Here is a 27990-nt window from a genome sequence, read left to right on the forward strand (position 1 = left end):
TCTTCACTATCCCCAGTGGAGTCGCCACTGTGAGGGGGTCGAAAAAGCACGAGGCTAATGCGTGACCTCGTCCCTCGTGGGTGTGACGATTCTTTTTATTCAATCAAGTGTAATTGGATTTCCTGTGAGTATACACCCAATTGACTAGTAATATAGGAGTCGCCATTCAGTTTTTAAGGACAATGAGAAAAACTGACAAAACCCGGTTATCGTGACATAAAGGGAGTGCAATTATGTTTGACCACGACGGCCGTAGGTTCCCTTGTGATCCCTGGTGTGGGGATCTCTCAACATACACCCGCAAGGTAGAGATTGAGGGTTCGGGGGACTGTAACTACCGAGAGGAGTACTTCGCTCGTCGATAACTCCAGATGAAGGATATCCTTACTAGCCCAGCATAAATAATTGAAGGGACATGTGTTAACTATTAAACTAATCTGAGTTGATTTTAGCAATATGCAACATATAATACTAATTCGATCGTGATTATCTGATTTAAATAGCATTAAGGGACCTAACATGATAATCCGATTTCCCAAAAATATTATATTTGTTAGGCGTGATAGAACAATCAGATTAGGTTAGTTTAACAGTTCATAAAAAGGGCGAGGAAAGCAGTTAAATCATCGAAAAGGGACACATTACGACGCACCCTTGAGAGATGCGTCACGGTTCTCAGAAAACTAACCACTTTGACTTTGCTATTTCTCCTTTTTATTTAACGAATTTCAATTGTGGGACAGGATACGTTCTGTTTGATTTATGGATCGATTGCGACAGAACGCGTGAACAGTTTCGCAGCGAGAGGCTTAGGCTAAGGGTTGGAGTCAATACTCAGAATATAATTGTGTGTTGTTGTGTGTCCCTTTCACGTCGAATTTAGGGTTCTATTTATAGGGAAGAGTTCGTGGAAAGATAGAATTGCAGAGTTCTAATCCACAAAGAATTAGGAAAAAACACGTACCCAGGTAATTTCAGCGCCCAGGCCTGGGTGCCGAAGATTTCGGCGCCCAGAGCCAGGCGTTGAAAATAGGGTCTGGGCTGTTTTCTTTAGTCAGATTCGGATTCCTGAAATACGTAGAGTTTGAGATTAATTCGAGTCTTTTAGCGCGTTACGAACTCTAGGCTCGTTAGGATTTTAATTAATACGTAACTCTTATTTCCGAATCATATTAGGAATAGGATTCTCGCAGTTTTCTATCTCATTTAGGATTTATGTTGGAATGCAACACCTAATTCTGACAGGTTTCTATCTTTTATGATTTGCCACTTTTAGAAGCTACCTTTTACGACAATTACTATTTTTAGCAGGTTTCCATAAATAGCAGGTTTCTATAAATAGCAGGTTTCGGGTGAAATGGAAAGGGGAATTGAGATTCGTTATTTTATAGGAGATGCGTTGTCAAGTGGAGATTTACGTTTTCATCATCGAACCTTTCCCTTTCGGGAATGGGGACAAAAGTAGGTGTCTACACCTATTGCTGCAGGTAATCGACCTTTCCTTTGCGCACATATATATTTTTTTTACATATTTTTACTCGTCCTCCCTGGAGCTGAGTTTCAGCGCCCATGGCTGGGCGTTAGAATTTTCGGCGCCTGGTCCTGGGCGTTGAAACTGCGCCCCAGGTTTCGTTTGTTTATTTATTATTTTTTGATCTGATCGTACCTGTTCCTTCTTGCAGATTTGGCTCATGGAACGACTTAGGCTTTTTGAGACTCCTGCCGATCCTAAACATTATCGCCCTATAGCCTTAGGTAACCGAAAGTATTTGCACCGAGGCCAGGACGAGGCCAAGTGGGCTTTCTTTTTTACTCATGGTATATGTTCTTTTAAGTGGGTGGTACCATGGTGGGGTTTGACTACTATGACGGGGGGTTCTGATGTGTCGGTTTATGTTTCTTTGTTGGGGCTATCTCGGCCCATTTATATCTTTCCTTACCGAGTCATGCGTCAATACGGCTTAAGGCAGGCTATCCCCTTTTCTGATACAGTTCCACCTAAAGTAGCGGCCTTTTCACAAGCACGGGTTCAAGCATGGGATGAGTATTATGATGGTCTCCTGCGTTGGGCCGTGGCTACAAATGGCTTTGTGGGTCTTTCTGAAAACTACAAGTTGTGGATGAGTTCCGATGATAAAGCTGTGAGGACCGAGGTTCGAAATGGGGAGCCGGCTGAGCTTGTGATACCTCGTATTCGGGTTAGATATGAGGGCCGTGATTCTGCCAATCCTCGCACCCATGGTATTAAGACCGTGAAAGCTCGTCTTGATCGAAAACGAAAGGAAGTTCCTCTCCGTTCCAGTTCTAGGCCTAAGAAGATGCCTAACATGAAGGGGCCTGCCGTTGCTAAAAGAAATGCAAGCTCTCGTGGAGATCGTCGCCGGAACAATGTATGGGTTAGGAAAGCTCAGCCGCCAGTAGAAACAGTGACTAATCCAATTGATGTTGATAATCCTTCCCCCACCATTGTCTGTGCCCTTGAGGCTGAGCGGGCTATAACTGTTCAAACCGAGAATGTTTCTGAAGCCTTGGCATCTTTGGAAGTTAGTGTCCAGGAGCCAGTTCTTATGGAGATTGATATAGGGGCAGTGCAGAAACCTGTGGGGGTGGACCCCGCGAACATTGCCCTCTACAAGACTTTATTTGGTGATCCGAAAGAACTAGAGTAGTGTAATTTTTGTTAGGGTGTAGGTGCCCTTTATTTAATTCAGTTGTGTTTGTTTTTCATTACTTAGCACTTTTGTTTTCCTTCTTATCATTTTTTAATAAAGGCGTTTTTTTATTTTTACTTTCATTTTTTGCTTCTCCTCTTTTTTCATTTTATATATGTCTAACACTTTTGCACAACGTATATATATTTTTTACTTGATTGGACCGAATCCATAAATAGGATTGCCTACGTATCTTTGTTAGAATTAGGTCGCGCGTAGTTCTAGCTAGAATAAATTCTAGGATGCCGAATTTTAATAGATATGCCCTGAGGTGGAAACATATTATTTATTTGGTAAAATGAGTGAAGTATTATCATTATTTTAGTCTGCTGTTTTTGCCGTAAACCGCGTATCTGTACATAAAAATGAAATTCTATGTGTTTTTTGTACGGCTATTTTTTGTACGCATATCTGAATTTTTTTGTACGCATATCTGAATACGTGTTGTACCCCCCAAGTGTTCGTTATTTTTCCGTTATGTGCGGATAAAATGACGAGCACTTCTGGAAAAAATTAGGCAGGCAGAGAGTTTCAACGCCCAGGCTCGGGCGTCAAAGATTTCGGCGCCCAGCCCTGGGCGCTGAAAATGATTTCTGGGCGGTCTTTTTTCGACGCTTTGCTTCACATGTTCTTGCATTTATTTCTTTTCTCTTTGTTTTGTGTTTTACTTTTTTACTCGTATTAAAATCATTTTTGACGCTATTTCGGAGGCTTTTTTGGCTGTTAGCGTGAGACGCATTTTTGTCCGGATTAATTTTTTCTATTCGTGACTCGAAACGGTTTTGAGAATGGGGTTAGTGTGTGGAAGATATGAAGATATTTGTGTAGGGTTTTTGAGTGGGCTGAGGTGCGTGTCGATGCGGGGGGCGGTGTTTACTTTTTATGAGTTTTTTTTCTTGAGCAACATTTGTATTGTTTGAATTTAATTTCCTTTTTGATTTCTTTAGGTTGCATGGGTTAGACCCTCATGTTGTGGCAATATGATAGTGTGGCTTATTTTGGGGATTTTTTCTGATGAGTTTTGATGTCACGATTCAAGACCAAGTGGGCCTAGTTTATTGGGCCTAGAGTGGGCCGCCTCTTTGTTTTTGTATTTGCAAGTACGTTTGGTGCTTATTTAGTGTTAGAATAAAAGTTTTTACGAGAAATCTTACGCCTTTATTAATTTGGAAAGTAAGGAAAACACACTGAAACAAAATTAGCCTATATTCTAAGGGGTCTTAGGACCATCTAAAGCCTTTATTTTTTTTCTATCAATCTAAAGAACTACTAGGCGCTTTTTTTACTAAGTTGCTCTATATGGCTCAATCCCTGGGTTTAGTCTCGTAAACCTTTGGTCCTTCGACGGTACTCATCTTGAATTCTATTCCCTTTGTGTTGATCCACTGACATGTCTTCACCCATCCGTTCTCGGCCTCTTCTAGTGTTGATGCAGGAGAGATTAACCGGGTTGGATCGAAACCTTCATCTTGTAAAGCTAGGGTAGTCATCATAGTCTCGTCCTCCATAGGCCTCGATTCGTTAAACAATGTCCATAGAGCCTGGTTGTCCAATATTTCAACTGTTTTGGTCTTGGTGAGGTGAAGTGCCTCATCCAAGGTGTGGCAGTCATGGAAAATTTCAAATCCGGGTTTTAGCAAGCCATCCTGAACAAAGGGTTCAGGGAAATCACAGCATGGGTGTTCTTCTCCTTCCCGAACGAACATTCCGTTAAGGGTTCTTTGATACGGGGGAAGAAGGGTGGTTTGTTTGGCCTTGTTAAGGCGTAGCCCAGACAAGCGGTCAGCAATATCTTCCTTCGTTGGTTCATAGCCTAGGCCAAAGGGAGTAGATTTGTTGGGTAAAGGATGGAACGTGCATTCCTTCTTCCTTATGTCCAATGGGGTTCCTGGGAAATAACCTTGAGCTAACAGCATTCTAGGGATGACTTGGGATGCGTGCGGGTCTAGGAATGCTGGATCATAGTCTTCGATGAACTGGATGGCTTCATCCATTTGAAAACCGTAAAGGTCGTCTGCAGTTTCGGCCGTTCCAACCATGGTACAACTGATGTCGAGAGGAGGGGCGCGGATTTCCAGAATTACCCCGTTATGGTTAAGTTTAACCATTTGGTGCAAGGTAGAAGCCACACCGCCTAAGTCATGGAGCCAAGGTCGCCCCAAGAGGAGGTTGAAGGTAGGCTTGATGTCGATTATTTGAAACTCCGTGGTGCGTGCCACAGGCCCGGTTTGTATTGTAAGGTTGATTTTTCCCAACACGGGTCTTCGAGAGTTATCATAAGCTCGTACTCCTTGGGTGGAGGTTTGGAAGTCATCGTTTCCTAGCCCCAAGCAATGGGCGGTTCGCAATGGGCAAACGTTAATTGCCGAACCGTTATCTACGAGCGCTAGGGGGATGTTTTGTCCTTTGCATCCAACCACTAGATATAGGGCCTTATTGTGGGCAAGTCTTTGTCAGTAAAAACTATGGCCTTTTCTCCAGCATCTCTTGTGACGTGGTTAACTAATGAGTCAGGTGTAATGTCCGTAGGCACTGAGATGAGGTCAAGTGAGCGAATACGTTTTTCGCGATGTTCTTTTGAAGTACACATGAGATCCCAGATGGTAATCTCGGCTTTAGTTCTTTTTAGTTGCTTCAAGAGAGGATTTTCAATGACTTCTGCGACGGTGGTGTGCCGTCCATCCTCAGGAGTTTGTCTGACTGGGATATCGTCCATGGGAGGTGGACGAATATCCGGTTGGTATATCCTTCCTGATCGGGTGAGATTGTCGACTTCGGGTTCCTGAGGGGTGTTGTCAATGAGAGCATACCCGGGCCAAGTTTCAGTAAAGAGGTCCTGGCCTGATACTTGAGATAGGTAGATATCTTCAGCATCATGATCCCACACACCGCACACTTCTCTCTCGATTCGATCCATAGGGACCACAACGAGTGGTGCACCTTGAGGTGTACTGTACACCGTAGGGTCGAAGTTCTCATTTTCTAGTTGGTCGAGAGAGATGTGACAACAGCCGAGTGGGCTCTTGTTGTTGTTGGGTTTGCCAACGTTAGGGAGAGGTATTACTTCATCCTCTATCATGTCTTGGATCGTGTTTTTTAGATTCCAGCAGTTTTCAGTGTCATGCCCATTTCCTTGATGGAATTTGCTCTTGACAGGAGGGTCACGGGTGGGGCCTATAGGCCTCAACTTTCCTTGACTGGTTAGTCTTTCGAAAGCTTGTACCAAGGTTGACCCGAGTGGGGCAAACTTTCGATCTCGGACCCATCTTCCAGGGCTTCTTCGGGCGGGAGTCTCCTCTACGGCTTGGACTTCTTGGGCTTGGGATGTGTTGCCCCTGTTGTAGGTATTACTTTTGTATGCGGGCTTGCTTTGTATTGTTTTTGCGAGATTATCCGCGATCTTTATTCCCACAGCATAAACTCTTTTGGAAGTGTCAAGTCCCAGGTACCTAAGGTGTTGTCTGTAAGCCGGGTCCAGGTTGTCAATGAATTTTTGGACCAATTCTGTTTCGGGAGGCCTATTGGTTAGTTGGGCCGCCTGGTCCCTCCATCTAGCAAAGTAGGTTGTGAAACCTTCATTTTTCTTTTGGAAGAGGACTTCCAGCTCGCGCATGGTGACTTGAAAATCCATGTCCGACGAGTATTGCATGATGAAGACATTGACAAAGTCCTCCCAAGTGGGGAAGATCTTAGGGTCCTGGTGGTAGTACCATTTTAGCAGCACAGGTTCCAAGGACAAAGGAAAGGCAGGCAAATACATGGACTTGTCCACGCCTTTCAAGTTCATGGCATTCACGAAGCTCAATAGATGATCACAGGGATTGTCCGTGGCTTTGAACTTTGGTAAGTCAGATGAACTAAACTTTTCTTGTAGTTTGCCAGGAAAAGGTTCAGGATCGAGGGAGAAGTATTTGCTCCCCATGGTTTGTTGTAGAACCATTTTTTCAATCCTCTTCTCGTTATCAAGGTCGTTTTTGGCTTGCGTAGCTGCTAAGGCTTCGTTTTCCATTTTCAATTGGCCCATAAGTTGGGTCATTTGGACCATCTGGTCTCGCAAATCTTCGATGGACATGTTTGAAGGTGCGAATCGAGGTTGGGGAAGCGGAGATCCTTGGAATGAGGGATGACGGACGGATCTTGGAGTCACTAAACCTGATGTTGGGGATGTATCTTCGAGACGCACTAACCGTTGATTCCCTGATCGGCACCAAGTGGTTTTTTCGCTCTTTCTTTTGTTGGTACACTTTTTGGTTTTTCTTTTGGTCATTCTTTGGATTTTCGAAACACTTGCCCGTGTGACATTCATAGTTATTAGCATGTTCGGTTTTGGTGCCGAGCATTGTCGTCGTAGGAGGCCTAACAACGACACAAAGAGTTATTTATTTTTATTTTTTAGTCGCTTTTAGAATCGAGTGCCTTTTCATACGCCCTTGCAGCAATTTTTACGAAAAGATTTTTTTGCTACGTATATTTTTTTTACGCGGGCACCGAGGCTGCTGCGCCTGACCAAAAGGCCAGGCAGCAACTTCAGCGCCCAGCGAAGGGCGTGAGAAATATTGGCGCCCAGCGAGGGGCGTTGAAAATGCGTCCCTAGCTGATTCTCGTTTCTTGTTTGCGTATACTTTTTGTTTATGCGACTTTGATTTTGCGTGCTTGCCTAATAACGTGCTTTACGCGTTGTGCAGCGTTTGTGGGATTCGTTACGGGCCATCCCGAGCGTCGCTTATTTTTGTGGCGATCGTTCGGGTTTGCGGAACACGTATCTTGGTATAACTCTTTGGCCAATTGGTTTATGAAGGTTTTGGCAATTTTTAAGGTCGTTGGTTTTCTAGCATTATTTGTCACACACAATCACGTATTTCGCTACACATAACTAACATTACATCATGAGGCAAGATAATAATATGTCATGTAGTTTATGATAGGCTTCTATGGGTAGTATTTGCGCCGGCTTGGTACTGCTTATATCGCAGATCCGACACATGCCCCGGTCGAGGTAGTGCCTTCAACAGACGAATTTCGCCCAAGAGGCCAATCACGATGTAAGCCAAGGGGGCATGCACCAATGAGAGGGACCTAGTGGGCGAGCGATTGGGTTTGGGACGGGTGTACTACTAGCGAAAGTGCCGAGTGGACAACATTCGAAGCGTATGCACCCCCCGGTTGGGGATGGGTATCCTTAGTCCCAACTCCCTAAGGGAGCCAAGATTCGTTATGCGGTTCTGCCCGTTCACATTAATATGCTGATTTTCAGGTCGTCCCAACTTGATGGGGAAATAAACGAGGGGTAGGATCGTTTCACCCTTCGGCTATTTTGATTACCTGCGAGCACGAGTATTTCCTTCACTATCCCCAGTGGAGTCGCCACTGTGAGGGGGTCGAAAAAGCACGAGGCTAATGCGTGACCTCGTCCCTGGTGGGCGTGACGTTTCTTTTTGTCAAATCAAGTGTAATTGGATTTCCTATGAGTTTACACCCAATTGACTAGTAATATAGGAGTCGCCATTCAGTTTTTAACGATAATGAGAAAAACTGACAAAACCCGGTTATCGTGACATAAAGGGAGTGCAATTATGTTTGACCACGATGGCCATAAGTTCCCTTGTGATCCCTGGTGTGGGGATCTCTCAACGTACACCCGCAGGGCAGAGATTGAGGGTTCGAAGGACCGTAACTACCGAGAGGAGTACTCGCTCTTTGATAACTCCAGAGGCAGGATATCCTTACTAGCTCAGCATAAATGATTGAAGGGACATGCGTTAACTATTAAACTACTCTGAATTGATTTTAGCAATATGCAACACATAATACTAGATCGATCGTGATTATCTTGTTTAGATTGATTTAAAGGACCTAGCATGATAGTTTAATTGTCCTAGATATTATCTTTGTTAGGCGTGATAGAACAATCAGATTAATAGTTTAACAGTTTTATAAAAGGGCGAGGAAAGCGATTAAATCATGCGAAGGGACACATTACGACGCACCCTTGAGAGGTGCGTCATGGTTCTCAGAAAACTAACCACTTTGGCTTTGCTATTTCTCCTTTTATTTAACGAATCTCAAGTTTCCGGGCTTAATTCTTTAGCAACAAGGGACATGATACGTTCTGTTCGATTTTTGGATCGATTGCGACAGAACGCGGGATCAATTTCGCAGCGTGAGGCTTAGGCTTAGGGGTTGGAGTCAATACTCAGAATATGAATTGTGTGTTGTTTCACGTCAAATTTGGGGCTGTATTTACAGGGAAGAGTTCGTGGAAAGATAGAATTTTTGAGCACTAATCCAAGAAGAATTAGGAGAGAACACGTACCCAGGTAATTTCAGCGCCCAGGGCTGGGCGCCGAAGATTTTGGCCCCTAGAGCCAGGCGTTGAAAATAGGGTCTGGGCCGTATTTCCTTGTCAGATTTGGACTCGTGGAATACGGAGTCTTTGAGACTTATCCGAGTTTTTTAGTGCGTATTAACTTTAGGACGGAATGCGTCTGGGCCCGTTACGAACTCTAGGTTCGTTAGGATTTTAATTAATACGTAACTCTTATTTTCGAATTATACTAGGAACAGGATTCCTCTTGCAAATTCTATCTCTTTTAGGATTTATGTTGGAGTGCAACACCTAATTCTGACAGGTTTCCATATTTTATGACTTGCCACTTTTAGCAACTACCCGTTACGGAAGTTACTATTTTAGCAGGTTTCTATAAATAGCAGGTTCGGGTGAAATGAAAAGGGTGATCGAGATTCGTTATTTTATAGGAGATGCGTTGCCAAGTGGAGATTTATGTTCTCATCATCGAACCTTCCCTTTTGGGAATGGGGACAAAAGTAGGTGTCTACAGTTAGCCCCCACTTTGACTGAGTCTCGGGATGAGACGATGGTCAAAGTACTGGACGGAGTGCGTCACACAAGCCATAGTGTATGTGACTTGTTTTGCGAGGGTCTCACGAGCCCCTGAGTGATAACATTTGACTTAAGGGTCATCACTTGAAGTGTCGACATATCCCTCACATGTCATTGGGATTTGTCAACGGATAGTATAGAAACTCCCTCACTTTGTCATTGGAAGTATCTAAAGATGTGTAGAAACTCCCTCACTTTGTCATTGGAAGTAGCTACAGATGTTTTCGAAATCAAAGCTATAAAGTGTAATTGTGCCTGGCCAAGCCCAATCACGAGGTAAAAATGTTTTTAAAGATTCTCATTTTCAGGGTTAGCTAAACGAGAAAACCCCCTTGTTTTTATGGGACGTAAAACGAAGGAAAATCCAGCACATCGTTCTTTTTGGAAAAACGGAAAACCAATCCTTTAATTTTTGGAAAAAGGGAAAACCGATCCTTTAATTTTTGGAAAAAGGGAAAACTGAAAAAAGTTATCGCTGCAGTGATTAAGGACCTGCGCGGTTAGTGGCGCAGACCCCGCCGGCTAAAGATGGCGAGCCTGTCCGCTAAGGGTGGACACCCAGTCCGATAGAAGTGGATGAATCTGTTTTGAAGTTAGTTTGTGGTTTTTTTGAAAATAAGGACCTACGCGGTTTGTGACGTAGACCCTGCTGGCTGAAGATGGCGAGCCTGTCCGCTAAGGGTGGACACCCCGTCCGATAGAAATGGACAAATCTGTTTTCATGTTTTGAAAATAAGGACCTACGCGGTTTGTGACGTAGATCCCGTCGGCTGAAGATGGCGAGCCTATTTTATTTTGTTTTTGAAGATTCTATGTTTCGAAAACTGAGGACCTGCGTGGTTAGTGACACAAACCCCGCCCGCTTAAGGTGGGCGAGCCATGTCTGCTGAGGGTGAACGTCACTGAATTCGTTTTTTTTTTCAATTCGGAACTCGGGTGGTTCGTGACGCGATCTTGCCCGCTGAAGATGGGCAAGCTCCTATTTCTTTTGTTCATCGTGATTTCTTTTGAGAATTTCTTTTCCTAATCATTCTCGCAGGAGCGAATTCTTTCGAGGGATGCTCGGATTTAGTTGCAACCTGAATGTGGGTTGACAACGGGTTTAGACGGACCCTTGTCTTGTGGTCATCTTCTTTTGTGGTTTTGAGCTAGTCTTTACGGCTCAATTTTGCCACCACTTGATCAGAGGACCATGTACAAGTCTTAACGGCGACCTTTACTCTGAGGTTGAAATATGATTTTAACTTCGCACACTCTTCATTGGAGTATATATTTTCTTTCGAGCCCCCAAGCACTCGGGCCTGACGGTCATTTCTTGCCAAGAGAGGTACGTATTTTATAACGCCCTTTAATCATGTTTGGGATCGTGCTCGTATGTGCGAGCGACCTTTATAGTGGTATGTTATTTTGACGAAGTCGTGGAGTGCGACTTCGTTTTCCGGGAGACAAAGTTTATTTTTCAATAATATCAGGTTTAGCTTGGCCCGGATTAATCTTTTGACAAACAAACACTTTTTATTTGAGAAACCAACGACTTAATAATATTTTTTGGTGTTTCGAAGAATGGCCTTTATATTTATTTTGCTTATATTTGTTTTGAAAAAATGTACACGTATATTCCTTGAGGCAGTATAAGTTTCGACAAGTTTTAACATTCATTTTCACTATTTGGGTGCTAAAGGTGCTTTTGGGCTTGATCTTGATTTCAATAGGGCCTCGTGTCTACCAACACGGTTTAAGTCCTTTCCTGTTCCGCGTTTTGCGAGATCCGGGCCTTGGGCTGCATTTTCGGCGCCCAAGGCTAGGCGTTAATCATTTAGGCGCCCAGCCGTGGGCGCTGATAGTTTTATCCTGGCAATTTTTGGTTTTCGGATTTCTTAACGCGCTTCCGAGTGGGATCAGGATGTCACTTGATGTCTTCAGGTATATATAGGGGTTAGATACGTCCTTCTTTTCCATCACTCTCAATCTTCTTCTGTCTTGTAATTGCTTAGCTTTAATTCTTCCTTGCTTTTGTCATGTCGATTCCTCCCTTCTCCCTCCAACGAGCTGTTAGGCATTGGCTAAGAGCCCTTACTCCTACAGAAAAGGCTTTGTTGAAAGAATACCACTTAGAGGCTTACAACAAATTAATATTGATTATAACTTTCTGTATGCAGCCCTGAGCTTTTGGGATTCTGATCACCATGTTTTTGTCTTTCGGGGCAATGAAATATGTCCTTTGCCAGATGAATTTGCTGTGATCCTTGGTTATCCTACTAATGCTACTCCTGCCACCCCTGGCACCATTGAAGAGGGTAAGACAACCATAGGGACTTTCCTAGGACTAGATGCTAACATGCTCGCTGAGATTGTTGTGGGTGATGAGGTTAATTTGGCAAAGCTTGTAAAACATCACTTTAGACCTAGTAAAAATATGACCGAACAGAAATTGAACATTCGAGCCCTTGTATTTTGCTTGTTGAATCATTATTTGCTGTAGAATAACAATGGCGAGTTCGGTGACATAAGGTTGATCCCCTTGATTAACCAGATGGAAAGTTGCTATTCTATTATGCCGTTGGTTGTTGCCGAGACTTCGTTGAGTGCGGATGAGTTGAAGAGGAATGCCAAATCAGAATATTTTAAGGGGAGCCCCCTATTGCTGCAGGTAATCAATCTTTCTTTTGCGCACACATATTTTTTTTTATATTTTTTCGTTCGTCCTGCCTGGAGCTGATTTTCAGCGCCCAGGGCTGGGCGTTAGAATTTTTGGCGCCTGGTCCTGGGCGTTGAAACTGCGCCCCAGGTTTCGTTTGTTTATTTATTATTTTTTGATCTGATCGTACCTGTTCCTTCTTGCAGATTTGGATCATGGAACGACTTAGGCTTTTAGAGACTCCTGCCGATCCTAAACATTATCGTCCTATAGCCTTGGGTAATCGAAAGTATTTGCACCGAGGCCAGGACGAGGCCGAGTGGGCCTCCTTTTTTACTCATGGTATTTGTTCTATTAAGTGGGTGGTACCGTGGTGGGGTTTGACTACTATGACGGGGGGTTCTGATGTGTCAGTTTATGTATCTTTGCTGGGCTATCTCGGCCCATTTATATCTTTCCTTACCGAGTCATGCGTCAATACGGCTTAAGGCAGACTATCCCATTTTCTTATACAGTACCACCTAAAGTAGCGGCCTTTTCACAAGCACGGGTTTAAGTATGGGCTAAGTATTATGATGGTCTCCCGCGTTGGGCTGTGGCTACAAATGGTTTTGTGGGTCTTTCCGAAAACTACAAGTTCTGGATGAGTTCTGATGATAAAGCTGTGAGGACCGAGGCTCGAAATGGGGAGCCGGCTGAGCTTTTGATACCTCGTATTCGGGTTAAGTATGAGGGTCGTGATTCTGCCAATCCTCGCACCCATGGTATTAAGACTGTGAAAGCTCGTCCTGATCGAAAGCGAAAGGAAATTCCTCCCCGTTCCAGTTCTAGGCCTAAGAAGTTGCCTAACATGAAGAGGCCCGCCGTTGCTAAAAGAAATGCAAGCTCTCGCGGAGATCGTCGCCGGAACAATGTATGGGTTAGGAAAGCTCAGCCGCTAGTAGAACCAGTGACTAATCCAGTTGATGTTGATAATCCTTCCCCCACCATTGTTTGTGCCCTTGAGGCTGAGCGGGCTATAACTGTTCAAACTGAGAATGTTTCTGAAGCCTTGGCACCTTTGGAAGTTAGTGACCAGGAGCCGGTTCTTATGGAGGTTGATATAGGGGCAACGCAGAACCTGTGGGGGTGGACCCCGCGAACATTGCCCTCTACAGGACTTTGTTTGATGATCCGGAAGAACTAGAGTAGTGTAGTTCTTGCTAGGGTGTAGGTGCCCTTTATTTATTTCAGTTGTGTTTGTTTTTCATTCCTTAGCACTTTTGTTTTCCTTCTTATCATTTTTTAATAAATGCGTATTTTATTTTTACTCTCATTTTTTGCTTCTCCTCTTTTTTTTTTTTTTTTTTTTTTATATATTTGCTCATGTCTAACACTTTTGCACAACGTATATATTTTTTACTTGATTGGACCGAATCCATAAATAGGATTGCCTACGTATCTTTGTTAAATAATTTTAACTTAGAATCAGGTTGCGCGTAGTTCTAGCTAGAATAAATTCTAGGATGCCGAATTTAATAGATATGCTCTGAGGTGGAAACATATTATTTGATCGGTGAAATGAGTGAAGTTTTATCATTATTTTAATCTGCTGTTTTTGCCGTAAGCCGTGTATCTGCACATAAAAATGAAATTCCATGTGTTTTTTTTTTGTTTTTTGTACGGCTATTTTTCGGTACGCATATCTGAATACGTGCTGTACCCCCCCCCCCCAAGTGTTCGTTATTTTTCCGTTATGTGCGGATAAAATGACGAGCACTTCTGGGCAAAATTTGGCAGGCAAAGAGTTTCAACGCCCAGGCTGGGGCGTCAAAGATTTCGGTGCCCAGCCCTGGGCGTTGAAAATGATTTCTGGGCGGCCTTTTTTTTTTCGACGCTTTGCTTCACATGTTCTTGCATTTATTTTATTTTTCTCTTTTTTTTTGTTTTACTTTTTTACTCGTATTGAAATCAATTTTGACGCTATTTCGGAGGCTCTTTTGACTGTTAGCGTGAGACGCATTTTTGTCCGGATTAATTTTTTCTATTCATGACTCGAAACGGTTTTGAGAATGGGGTTAGTGTGCGGAAGATATGAAGATCTTTGTGTAGGCTTTTGAGTGGGCCGAGGTGCGCGTTGACGTGGGGGGCGGTGTTTATTATTTTATGAATTTTTTTTGAGCAAAATTTGCATTGTTTGGATTTGATTTCCTTTTTGATTTCTTTGGGTTGCATGGGTTAGACCCTTATGTTTTGGCAATATGATAGTGTGGTTCATTTTGTGATTTTTTTTTTTTTTTGAATTTCAATGTCACTATTCAAGACCGGGTGGGCCTTGTTTATTGGGCCTAGAGTGGGCCGCTTCTTTGTTTTTGTATTTGCAAGTACGTTTAGTGCTTATTTAGTTTTAGAATAAAAGTTTTTAGGAGAAATCTTACGCCTTTATTAATTTGGAAAGTAAGGAAAACACACTGAAATAAAATTTCCCTATATTCTAAGGGGTCTTAGGACCATCTAAAGCCTTTTTTTTTCTATCAATCTAAAGAACTACTAGGCGTTTTTCTTTACTAAGGTGCTCTCTATGGCTCAAGCCTTGGGTTTAGTCTCGTAAAACTTTGGTCCTTCGCCGATACTCATCTTGAATTCTATTCCCTTTGTGTTGACCCACTGACATGTCTTCACCCATCCGTTCTCGGCCTCTTCTAGTGTTGATGCAGGAGAGATTAACCGGGTTGGATCGAAACCTTCATCTTGTAAAGCTAGGGTAGTCATCACAGTCTCGTCCTCCATAGGCCTCGATTCGTTAAACAATGTCCATAGAGCCTGGTTGTCCAATATTTCAGCTGTTTTGATCTTGGTGAGGTGAGGTGCCTCATCCAAGGTATGACAGTCATGGAAAATTTCAAATCCGGGTTTTAGCAAGCCATCCTGAACGAAGGGTTTAGGGAAATCACAGCATGGGTGTTCTTCTCCTTCCCGAACGAATATTCCGTTAAGAGTTCTTTGATACGGGAGAAGAAGGGTGGCTTGTTTGGCCTTAGCTGGGTTAAGGCGTAGCCTAGACAAGCGGTCAACAATATCTTCCTCCGTTGGTTCATAGCCTAGGCCAAAGGGAGTAGATTTGTTGGGTAGAGGATGGAACGTGCATTCCTTCTTCCTTATGCCCAATGGGGTTCCTAGGAAATAACCTTGAGCTAACAACATTTTAGGGATGATTCGGGATGCGTGTGGGTCTAGGAATGCTGGATCATAGTCCTCGATGAACTGGATGGCTTCATCCATTTGAAAACCGTAAAGGTCGTCTGCAGTTTCGGCCGTTCCAACCATGGTATAACTGATGTCGAGAGGAGGGGCGCGGATTTCCAGAATTACCCCGTTATGGTTAACTTTAACCATTTGGTGCAAGGTAGAAGCCACACCTCCTAAGTCATGGAGCCAAGGACGCCCCAAGAGGAGGTTGAAAGTGGGCTTGATGTCGATTATTTGAAACTCCGTGGTGCGTGCCACAGGCCCGGTTTGTATTGTAAGGTTGATTTTTCCCAACACAGGCCTTCGAGAGTTATCATAAGCTCGTACTCCTTGCGTGGAGGTTTGGAAGTCATCGTTTCCTAGCCCCAAGCAATGGACGGTTCGTAATGGGCAAACGTTAACTGCCGAACCGTTATCTACGAGCGCTAGGGGCATGTTTTGTCCCTTGCATCCAACCACTAAATAGAGGGCCTTATTGTGGGCACCCCATTCTTTGGGAAAGTCTTTGTCAGTAAAAACTATAGCCTTTTCTCCAGCATCTCTTGTGACGTGGTTGACCAATGAGCCAGGTGTGATATCCGTAGGTACTGAGATGAGGTCAAGTGAGCGAATAAGTTTTTCACGATGCTCCTTTGAAGTACACATGAGATCCCAGATGGTAATCTCGGCCTTAGTTCTTTTTAGTTGCTTCAAGAGAGGATTTTCAATGACTTCTGCGACGGTGGTGTGCCGTCCATTCTCAGGAGTTTGTCTGACTGGTATATCGTCCATGGGAGGTGGGCGAATATCCGGTTGGTATATCCTTCCGATCGGGTAAGATTGTCGACCTCGGGCTCCTGAGGGGTGGTGTCAATGAGAGCATACCCGGGCCAAGTTTCGGTAAAGAGGTCCTGGCCCGATACTTGAGATAGGTAGACATCTTCAGCATCATCATCCCACACACCGCACACTTCTCTCTCGATTCGATCCATAGGGACCACAGCGAGTGGTGCACCTTGAGGTGTAATGTACACCGTAGGGCCGAAGTTCTTATTTTCTGGTTGGTCGAGAGAGATGTGACAAGAGCCGAGTGGGCTCTTGTTGTTGTTGGGTTTGCCAACGTTAGGGAGAGGTCTTCCTTCATCCTCTATCATGTCCTGGATTGTGTTTTTTAGATTCCAGCAGTTTCCAGTGTCATGCCCATTTCCTTGATGGAATTTGCAGTAAGTACCTTCGACCCAATATTTACTTTTGACAGGAGGGTCACGGGTGGGGCCTATAGGTTTCAACTTTCCTTGATTAGTTAGTCTTTCGAAGGCTTGCACCAAAGTCGACCCGAGTGGGGCAAACTTTCGATCTCGGACCCATCTTCCAGGGCTTCTCCGGGCGGGGGTCTCCTCTACGGCATGGACTTCTTGGGCTTGAGATGTGTGGCCCCTGTTGTAGGTGTTACTTTTGTATGCGGGCTTGCTTTGTATTTTTTTGGGAGATCATCCTCGATCTTTATTCCCACATCATAAACTCTTTTGAAAGTATCAAGGCCCAGGTACTTAAGGTGTTGTCTGTAAGCCGGGTCCAGGTTGTCAATGAATTTTTGGACCAATTCTGTTTAGGGAGGCCTATTGATTAGTTGGGCCGCTTGGTCCCTCCATCTAGCAAAGTAGGTTGTGAAACCTTCATTTTTCTTTTGGAAGAGGACTTTCGGCTCGCGCATGGTGACTTGAAAATCCATGTTCAACGATTTTTGCTTGATGAAGACATTGACAAAGTCCTCCCAAGTGGGGAAGAGCTTAGGGTCTTGGTGGTAGTACCATTTGAGCGGCACAGGTTCCAAGGACAAAGTAAAGGCAGGTAAATACATGGACTTGTCCACGCCTTTCAAGTTCATGGAATTCACGAAGCTCAAGAGATGATCACGGGGGTTATCCGTGGCTTTGAATTTCGGTAAGTCAGATGAACTAAACTTTTCTGGTAGTTTGCCAGGAAAAGGTTCAGGATCGAGGGAGAAGTACTTGCTCCCCATGGTTTGCTGTAGAACCATTTTTTCAATCCTCTTCTCGTTATCGAGGTCGTTTTTTGCTTGCGCAGCTGCTAAGGCTTCGTTTTCCATTTTCAGTTGGCTCATGAGTTGGGTCATTTGGACCATCCGGTCTCGCAATTCTTCGATGGACATGTTTGAGGGTGCGAATCGAGGTTGGGGAAGCGGAGATCCTTGAAAGGGGGAATGACGGACGGAGCTTGGGGTTACTAAACCTTGCGTTGGTGATGTATCTTCGAGACGCACTAACCTTTGATTTTCAGATCGGCACCAAGTGGCAGGACCAGCCCTATGCATAAGATAAGCTAAAGTTTAGGCCCCATAGTTTTAAGCATTACTTAGTCTAGACTTTTGACTCTCTCTATTGGTTTTTCGTTCTCTCTTCTGTTGGTACACTTTTTGGTTTTTTTTTCTTGGTCATTCTTTGGATTTTCGAAACACTTTCCCGTGTGACATTCAAAGTTATTAGCATGCTCGGTTTTGGTGCCGAACATTGTCGTCGTAGGAGGCCTAACAACGACACGAAGAGTTATTTATTACTATTTTTTAGTCGCTTTTAGAATCGAGTGCCTTTCCATACGCCCTCGCAGCAATTTTTTTTACGAATTTTTTTTTTTTGCTACGTATTTTCTTTATGCGCGGGCACCGAGGCTGCTGTGCCTGACAAAAAGCCAGGCAGCAACTTCGTTGCCTAGCGAAGGGCGTGAGAAATATTGGCGCCCAGACAGGGGCGTTGAAAATGCGTCCCTGGCTGGTCCTCGTCTTCTGTTTGCGTATATCTTTTCGTTTATGTGACTTTGATTTTGCGTGCTTGCCTAATAACGTCCTTTACGCGTTGTGCAGCGTTTGTGGGATTCGTTACGGGCCATCCCGAGCGTCGCTTACTTTTGTGGCGATCGTTCGGGTTTGCAGAACACGTATTTTGGTATAACTCTTCGGCCAATTGGTTTATGAATGTTTGGGCAACTTTTAAGGTCGTTGGTTTTCTAGCATTATTTGTCACACACAATCACATAATTCGCTACACATAACTAACATTACATCATGAGGCAAAATAATAATATGTCATGTAGTTTATGATAGGCTTCTATGGGTAGTATTTGCGCCGACTTGGTACCGCTTCTATTGCAGATCCAACACATGCCCCGGTCGAGGTAGTGCCTTCAACAGATGAATTTCGCCCAAGAGGCCAATCACGATGTAAGCCAAGGGGGCATGCACCAATGAGAGAGACCTAGTGGGCGAGCGATTAGGTTTGGGACGGGTGTACTACTAGCGAAAAGTGCCGAGTGGACAACATTCGAAGCGTATGAACCCCCCGGTTGGCGATGGGTATCCTTAGTCCCAACTCCCGAGATGAAACATCCAAGGGAGGCAAGATTCGTTATGCGGTTCTGTCCGTTCACATTAATATGCTGATTTTCAGGTTGTCCCAACTTGATGGGGAAATAAACTCGGGGTAGGATCGTTTCACCCTTCGGCTATTTTGATTACCTACGAGCACGAGTATTTCCTTCACTATCCCTAGTTGAGTCGCCACTGTGAGGGGGTCGAAAAAGCACGAGGCTAATGCGTGACCTCGTCCGTCGTCGGCGTGACGTTTCTTTTTGCCAAATAGAGTGTAATTGGATTTCCTGTGAGTTTACACCCAATTGACTAGTAATATAGGAGTCGCCATTCAGTTTTTAACGACAATGAGAAAAACTGACAAAACCCGGTTATCGTGACATAAAGGGAGTGCAATTATGTTTGACCACGACGGCCATAGGTTCCCTTGTGATCCCTGGTGTGGGGATCTCTCAACGTACACCCGCACGGTAGAGATTGAGGGTTCGGGGGACTGTAACTACCGAGAGGAGTACTCGCTCTTCGATAACTCCAGAGGCAGGTGTAGACACCTACTTTTGTCTCCATTCCCGAAAGGGAAAGTTCGATGATGAAAGCGTAAATCTCCACTTGACAACGCATCTCCTATGAAATAACGAATCTCAATTCCCCTTTTCATTTCACCCGAAACCTGCTATTTATAGAAACCTGCTATTTATGGAAACATGCTAAAAATAGTAACTGTCGTAATGGTAGTTGTTAAAAGTGGCAAGTCATAAAAGATAGAAACCTGTCAGAATTAGGTGTTGCACTCCAACATAAATCCTACGTGAGATAGAAATTGCGAGAGAATCCTATTCCTAATATGATTCGAAAGTAAGAGTCACGTATTAATTAAAATCCTAACGAGCCTAGAGTTTGTAACGAGCCCAGACGCATCCCGTCACAAGGTTAATACGCACTAAAAGACTCAATTAAATCTCAAATACTCCGGATTCTAGGAATCCGAATCTGACTAAGAAAAACAGCCCAGATCCTATTTTCAACGCCTGGCTCTTGGCGCCGAAATCTTCGGCGCCCAGGCCTGGGCGCTGAAAATACCTGGTACATGTTTTTTCCTAATTCCTCGTGGTTTAGAGTTCGGCAATTCTATCTTTCCACGAACTCTTTTCTATAAATAGGGCCTTAAGTTCGACGTGAAAAAGACACAACACACAATTATTATTCTGAGTATTGACTCTAAACCCCTAAGCCTAAGCCTCACGCTGCAAAAACTGATCACGCGTTCTGTCGCAATCGATCCATAAATCGAACAGAACGTATCCTGTCCCATAATTTGAGATTCGTTAAATAAAAAGGAGAAATAGCGAAGTCAAAGTGGTTAGTTTTCTGAGAACCGTGACGCACCTCTCAAGGGTGCATCGTAATGTGTCCCTTTTCCATGGTTTAATTGCTTTCCTCGCCCTTTTATGAACTGTTGAACTAACTAAAATCTGATTCTTCAATCACGCTTAATAAATATGATATTTTTGGGAAATTGTATTATCATGCTAGGTCCCTTAAAACAATCTAAATCAGATAATCGCGCTCGATCTAGTACTATATGTTGCATATTATTAAAATCAACTCAGATTAGTTTAATAGTTAACGCATGTCCCTTCAATTATTTATGCTGAGCTAGTAAGGATATCCTGCCTCTGGAGTTATCGAAGAGCGAGTACTCCTCTCGGTAGTTACAGTCCCCCGAACCCTCAATCTCTAACCTGCGGGTGTACGTTGAGCGATCCCCACCACCAGGGATCACAAGGGAACCTACGGCCGTCGTGGTCAAACATAATTGCACTCCCTTTATGTCACGATAACCGGGTTTTGTCAGTTTTTCTCATTGTCGTTATAAACTGAATGGCGACTCCTATATTACTAATCAATTGGGTGTAAACTCACAGGAAATCCAATTACACTTGATTTGACAAAAAGAAGCGTCACACCTACGAGGGACGAGGTCACGCATTAGCCTCGTGCTTTTTCGACCCCCTCACAGTGGCGACTCCACTGGGGATAGTGAAGGAAATACTCGTGCTTGTAGGTAATCAAAATGGCCGAAGGGTGAAACGATCCTACCTCGCGTTTATTTCCCCATCAAGTTGGGACGACCTGAAAATCAGCATATTAATGTGAACGGGCAGAACCGCATAACGAATCTTGGCTCCCTTGGTGTTTCATCTCGGGAGATGGGACTAAGGATACCCATCGCCAACCGGGGGGTGCATACGCTTCGAATGTTGTCCACTCGGCACTTTCGCTAGTAGTACACCCGTCCCAAACCCAATCGCTCGCTCATTAGGTCCCTCTCGCCTGCATACCCCCTTGGCTTGCACTTGCGGGTTGGCCTTCTGGGACGAAATTCGTCTGTTGAAGACACTACCTCGACCGGGGCATGTGTTGGATCTGCGATAGAAGCGGTACCAAGCCAGGCGCAAATAACTATCCATAGAAGCCTATCATAAACTACATGACATATTATTATTGGCTCATGATGGAATGTTAGTTATGTGTAGCGAAATATATGATTGTGTGTGACAAACTATCCTAGAAAAACCAACGACCTTAAAAATTGCCCAAACATTCATAAACCAATTTGCCAAAGAGTTATACCGAAATACGTGTTCCGCAAACCCGAACGATCGCCACAAAAATAAGCGACGCTCAGGATGGCCTGTAACGAATCCCACAAATGCTGCACAACGCGTAAAGGACGTTATTAGGCAAGCACGCAAAATCGAAGTCACATAAACAAAAGTAGACGCAAACAGAAAACGAGAACCAGCCAGGGACGCATTTTCAACGCCCCTGGCTGGGCGCCAGAATTTCTCACGCCCGACGCTGGGCGCTGAAGTTGCTGTTTGACCTTCTGGTCAGGCGCAGCAGCCTCGGTGTCCGCGCAAAAGGAAAATACGTAGCACAAAAAAACCGTTCGTAAAAAGAATTTCTACGAGGGCGTAAGAAAAGCACTAGATTCTAAAAGCGACTCATAAAAAAATAAATAACTCTTTATGTCGTTGTTAGGCCTCCTACGACGACAATGCTCGGCAGAAGAAGACATGGAAAAAACAACTTTCATTACCCCATTGGGGTACATATTGTTACACTGTAATGCCTTTTGGTTTGAAAAATGCGGGGGCCACCTATCAAAGAACAGCCACCACGTTACTCCATGACATGATACACAAAGAAATCGAGGTCTATGTAGACGACATGATCGTCAAATTTAAAGACCAGCACGGTCACCTCCCGGCACTTAGAAAGTTCTTCACCCGAATCTTGAAATATAACATGAGACTAAATCCACAAAAATGTGTGTTCGGGGTAACCTCTGGAAAATTGCTAGGATATGTTGTTAGTACGCGAGGAATCGAGATTGACCCATCCAAGATCAAAGCCATTACCGAAATGCCCCCACCGAAAACTGAAAAACAGATAAGGGGCTTCCTAGGAAAGCTGCAATACATTAGTAGGTTCATTTCCAAGCTTACTAGGACTTGCGAGCCAATATTCAAAAAATTAAGAAAAGAAGAAAAAGCCGAATGGGATGAACAATGCCAAATTGCCTTCGATAAAATCAAAGAATATCTAAGCAAACCACCCGTCCTTTCCCCGCCTTTGCCCGGAATCCCTTTACGCCTATACCTAACCGTCACGGATACTGCAGCAGGAGCTATGCTCTCACAGTGTGTACATGGATCCGAGCGAGCCATTTACTACTTGAGCAAGAAGTTCATACAGTACGAGACGAGATACACAGAACTTGAGAAAACCTGCCTCGCCCTTGTCTGGGCATCCAAAAAACTCAGACATTACCTATTGGCCCACAATGTTCATATAGTGTCACAACTGGACCCCTTAAAATACATGTTCGAAAAGCCCGCTCTAAATGGTCGCCTGTCCAGGTGGCTAGTCATGCTCTCAGAATTCAACCTAAAATTCATGCCAGAAAAAACAATCAAAGGAAGAGCGGTAGCCGAATTCCTGGTCGAGCATGCCACGAATGAAGAAACAACGGAAGCTTACCTCCTCCCTGACGAGGAACTTCTGATGATACGAGACGACTATTGGACACTATACTTCGATGGCGCGTCCAACCAAAAGGGATGCGGCGTCGGAGTTCTCCTAGTCAGTCCCGAAGGGGCCCATATCCCAATTTCCGTCAAACTTGACTTCGAGGCCACAAACAACGCCGCCGAATATGAAGCCTGCATAGTTGGGCTAGAGGCCGCAGTTAGCCTCGGAGTCAAGCATCTGCAAGTCTTTGGGGATTCTTCCCTAATAATCAACCATATATCCAAAAGATGGAAGGTCCGAAGCACTAGTCTCTCAAAATATCAAGCTCACTTAGACCAAATAGTCGATCAATTCGTAAAAATCGAGTATACGTACTTACCAAGAGACGACAACCAATTCGCGGATGCACTAGCAAAGCTAGCTTCAATGCTCAACATCCCGAATGAATGGGCCGGAATGACCCTTCGGGTCGAACGAAGGAAAGAGCCGGCTTATTGCTGTACCATAGACTCCGAACCTGAAAACACCGAAGAAGAACCATGGTATACGGACATCCTTCGTTACAAAACAAATGGGGAATTCCCCCCAAACACCTCCCCGCGAGCACAAAAGGCCCTACGCCTCCTCGCTTCACAATATAGCATAATTCTGGGGGAACTATACAAATACACGCCGAATAAAATCAAGTTACTTTGTGTCCACCAAAACCAAGCCCAAAGACTAATGGAAGAATACCATAACGGCGTGTGCGGACCCCATATGAACGTAAAAATGCTATCCCAAAAAATATCCCGCTCAAGGTACTATTGGACCACTATGGAAACCGATTGCCATCACTTTGTAAAAACTTGCCCAAAATGCCAAATCTTCAGTAACCTTAACCACTTGCCTCCCTCAGAACTATACACCTTCACTTCTCCATGGCCCTTTTCCACCTGGGGTATAGATATAATCGGCAAGGTAACACCAACAGGCGTAGGGGGACACGAGTACGTTTTAGTCGCAATTGATTACTTCACTAAATGGGTAGAGGCAGTCTCCTATGAAAAATTAACGGCCAAACATGTCGCTCGATTCCTAGAAAAGAACATATTCTGTCGATACGGGGTTCCACATGAAATCATAAGTGACCAAGGTTCCCACTTTAGGGCCGAAGTCCAAGACCTGCTCGAAAAATATCATGTCAAACATCATAAATCCTCTCCCTATAGGCCGCAAATGAACGGCGCGGTAGAGGCGGCCAACAAAAATATTAAAGTCATAATCGAAAAAATGGCCGAAAATTATAAGGATTGGCCCAACAAATTACACTTCGCATATGAGGCTATCGAACCTCAATACGCACCTCCATTGGAGTAACACCCTACTCCTTGGTATACGGAATGGAAGCAGTTCAACCGATCGAGTTGGAAATTCCCTCCCTCCGGATCGTCCTAGAAAGCAAGCTGCCCGAGGCCGATTATGTACGACGAGCTCGTCCTTTTAGACGAACGGAGGTTGAGAGCTTTACATCACGTGCAAGTGTATCAAAAGCGCATCGCAAGGCCATTCAACAAAAGAGTCAAACCTCGAAATATCAAAGAAGGCGATTTTGTGTTAAAAGAAGTCCGCGCACCTACTACGGAACCTCGAGGAAAATTCCGGCCTAACTGGACAGGACCATATTTTGTAAAGACCATCCTACCTGGCGGAGCAGTCCAACTAGCCGACATAGATGGAGCGGAATTCGCTAACCTCACGAACTTAGACCAATTGAAAAAGTACTATATTTAATAAAATTCAGTCTGGAGTTAAGGCATCTAATAAAACACATTAAGACGCATAAGCAAGCATTCTGCGCATTACTCTAAACAAACGGCATAAAACTCGATAAAGTAGAAAAAGCGAAGGACAAAACTTCAACGCCCAAGACTGGGCGCTGTTATATTCTACGCCCAGGCCTGGGCGCCGATATTTCCTACGCCCGAATTTGGGCGTCATTCTCTCTCGCCACCTATCCTCCCGCTTCTGCAAGTGTTCGTACTCCTTTTTTCGGATCATCAAAAGAACCACGAACACTTGGGGGGTAGCAGATGTGTAATGAAACGCCCCTTTCAAAAATTTCAAAAATCATGGCTAGAACTACGTGCGACCTGATTCTGACAAGATACGTAGGCAATCCTTATCAAGGATTCGGTCCAATAAAAATTAAAAAAATACTAAAGACATGGAGCACATCAAGACAAAAGGATATTACAAAGGGCACTATACCCCAACCCATGCACGGGCTAGGCCAAATATAATAAAAACAAAGAAACAAGAATTTTCAGGAACAAGCCCTACAAAGGAGTATGGCACGAGTCGGCAAAAAACGAAAAATAATGAACATGCATATGTAATACCCCAAGTAGTCGGCTAGTCTAAAAATATGTGTGCACTCTTGTAAGAACTCATTATTTTCATGGAATTCTTTCTCTTTTCAAAGTTCGTCGTTGGTTTAGAAGGCTAATATTGCTATAAAATGTTAAGGCAAAGCCCATGGAAGGCTCAAAACATTCTTGCACCCAAAATTCGCAAAAAAAATAAAATATATATACATGCGGAATACAAGAATGAATATATACAAAACAAGAGGCAAGCCTAAGACTCGTCATCGGCTTCATGTCTCCAAGCCTCGCCGGTCCATCCACTCCACTCCCCGTGGTATGAGGACCCCCAGCCAGAATCACCCCAAAAATGAGGCTGTGGCTGCAACTCGGGGCTAGGCTCTCGAGCCACCGACACGGAACGTCGCCTGCGCTCCGGCTCGGACCTCTCCCCGGAAGAACTCGTCCCCACATCGGAACGGCGATGCCGTAGGGGCGAGTGTCGTTCCCTCTATATCTCCTCACGACCGCGTCCCCCACCCGAGGGACCTGCGTCGTCGGCCCCGGCTCGTCCAGCCCCCGTCTGCAAAAACAAAAAAGGAGGGTAAGTAACGGAAAGCCAAACAAAAAGTACAGATCAAAAGGAAAAAGGAGGGCACATTACCCGAGTGGAGTGGGGGCTCCTGCAAGAAAGTGCAGATCGGGCCCGAACCAGCGCGGACTTCAACCGGTTGATCACCCCCACCATCGCGTTGGCCGTACGGGCCGGAACCTGAAACAGGAATGTTAGTAACAAAAGAAAAAAGAAAGATATAAGAAGAGTGCACAAATAAAAGGTGCATACCGCCTGTACTCCCTCAGGGAGCGGAGCATGGAAAACCCGGTCTTCCGGGAAAGTCTCCACAATCTCGGATCCACTCTCTCCGGTATACGAGATCCGAGCATCGGGAAGCACCCATCCCCCTAACGAAGGGTCAGGATACTCCTGCACATAACATAGTAAACATAAACACATGGGCACGAGCATGAAAACACTAAAATCAATACAAAAAGAGAGGGCAACTCACAGCGCCAGGCTCCGGGAGACGAAGAGAATCCTGGATAAACTGATAATAGCTAGCTCCCGCTATCACCAACTCCGTCGCCGGCACGCCAGTCCTCGAGTGGACCCTCCACGACTCGCCTATCGAACGAGTAGACAACATGGTCGCAGGCGGAGGCTTAGGCACCGAAAAAGCCCCGACCGTCTGCATACGTACCCGCTCTCCTAGGTACCAGACAGGGTCCCGGCGGCCAACGAACAAGACCCGCATCTGGCTCAGGGCATAACTATCCCTGACCGAAGCATAAGTACCCCTAAAAGAGAGCCATGGGGTCCAAACCACCTGTTTTGTACAAACACGGTCAGCTCTCGCACATAGAAAATAAAAAGAATGGCGAAATACGAGATAGAGGATAAGATTCTGCATATGCTCAGGGTTCCCGTCCCGAATGAGATCCCACACGGTATCGGGCGGTGGACGCACAGTCAACTTCTTCTTCCAACCCCAACGACGACCGGCAGGGTACTCCAAAGGCCTCTGCCCCTTTCGGGGAGCCAGTCAAGGTAAGTGCTCAAAGGCCCACAGCTGCAAAAGGAAAAGACAATAATACGTCAAAAAAAAAGAGGCCCGGTAAAAGCGAGAAAACAAAAGAAAGTCTAGGCACATACCTCGATCAAACGCGGCACTCCCGCCAATGAAATGACAAAGTGACGTCTGCTCGTGCCCGAGTCGCGCACCGCCAAACTCATCTGGCCGACGAGCGTCGCATAGCCCAAATCGCCCCAGCAATAGTCACCCAGTGTAGACACGTCCTCCACCATGCCTATCCACCTCGGGTCAAAGGTGTTAGTCGGACCCGATAGAAAAGTGGAAGTAATGAAATGGAGGTAGAACAGCCGGGCCTGTCTCGAAGACGACTCCTCCACCCCATGCTCCAGGGCCCACATCATCCCACGGGGCTGGTACAAAGGCAATCTCATGCCCATCCACGAGCCCAGGAGCCTGGTACCCTCAGCAACGGTCGGCAGTAGGCCATCCGACCTTAGGCGAACGAGGTTCCCTGTAAAGGTCAAGCCCGTCAAAGCCGTGTAGTCCTCGGGAGTGATCGTGATCTCACCCCAAGGAAAATGGAAAGTGTTGGTGGTATCCCACCACCACCTCATGAACGACCGCAGAAAAGACAGGGAGATGTTAAGCCGCTGTATCTCCCAGAAGGTCTCGACCACCGGAAACAGTGAGCTCGCCCTCACCAAAGCCTGGGCGTCCGAGCTTAGGAAACCAAAAACAGTCTCGCTCGTCGCTGCACCGTAGGCGCGAACCGTAGTCTCCCTCCTCGCGTGAAGGCGGGTAGTCACGTGGTGCTCTAGGTCGTAGTGTAGGTCTCGACCGTCGTAGAGCTCAGGACCCACCCATAGGGGTCCCGCGCCAGTAGACTGACGCGTCATGCCACGCTCCTCGTGGCCACCAGAAGGAGGTGACGACTCGTCAGGCATGCTGATCAATAATACAACAAGGCATTATACCTTTAACAAAATTGGCACTCACACCAATCACTAAGGGAGTGCATTCCACTCATAAGATGGAGTCATACAATTTTTGTTCCCTAAAACATGATACTAAGTTCATATTGAGCAAAAATTCCCGAAGTAAAAAAAAATTAATTAACTCCAACAAAATGAAAATTCATCCATAATTTGTCATTCATGAATTGTGAGGAACGCA

At 44.9% G+C, this 27990-nt stretch overlaps 2 protein-coding genes across 2 annotated transcripts in view; both read right to left on the bottom strand.

The window, feature by feature from the left end:
- The window catches only part of LOC130461542 (NAD(P)H-quinone oxidoreductase subunit 2 A, chloroplastic-like), a 39811-nt gene extending 14112 nt beyond the window's left edge, over positions 1–25699 (bottom strand). The window contains exon 1 of the mRNA XM_056829684.1: positions 25672–25699. Within this exon, the coding sequence (XP_056685662.1) occupies positions 25672–25699 (28 nt within the window). The remainder of the gene's footprint in view (positions 1–25671) is intronic.
- LOC130461543 (uncharacterized) lies at positions 25360–27304 on the bottom strand. Its single transcript, XM_056829685.1, has 4 exons — positions 27278–27304; positions 26070–26210; positions 25890–25997; positions 25360–25808 (listed from the first exon to the last, which is right to left on the bottom strand). Exons 1-4 carry the CDS (start codon positions 27302–27304, stop codon positions 25737–25739), a joined length of 348 nt encoding a protein of 115 aa, XP_056685663.1. The 3' UTR covers positions 25360–25736.
- Positions 27305–27990: the final 686 nt, after the last annotated feature.

This window comes from Spinacia oleracea, chromosome 5 (assembly GCF_020520425.1).
Source record: "Spinacia oleracea cultivar Varoflay chromosome 5, BTI_SOV_V1, whole genome shotgun sequence".
NCBI lineage: Eukaryota > Viridiplantae > Streptophyta > Magnoliopsida > Caryophyllales > Amaranthaceae > Spinacia > Spinacia oleracea.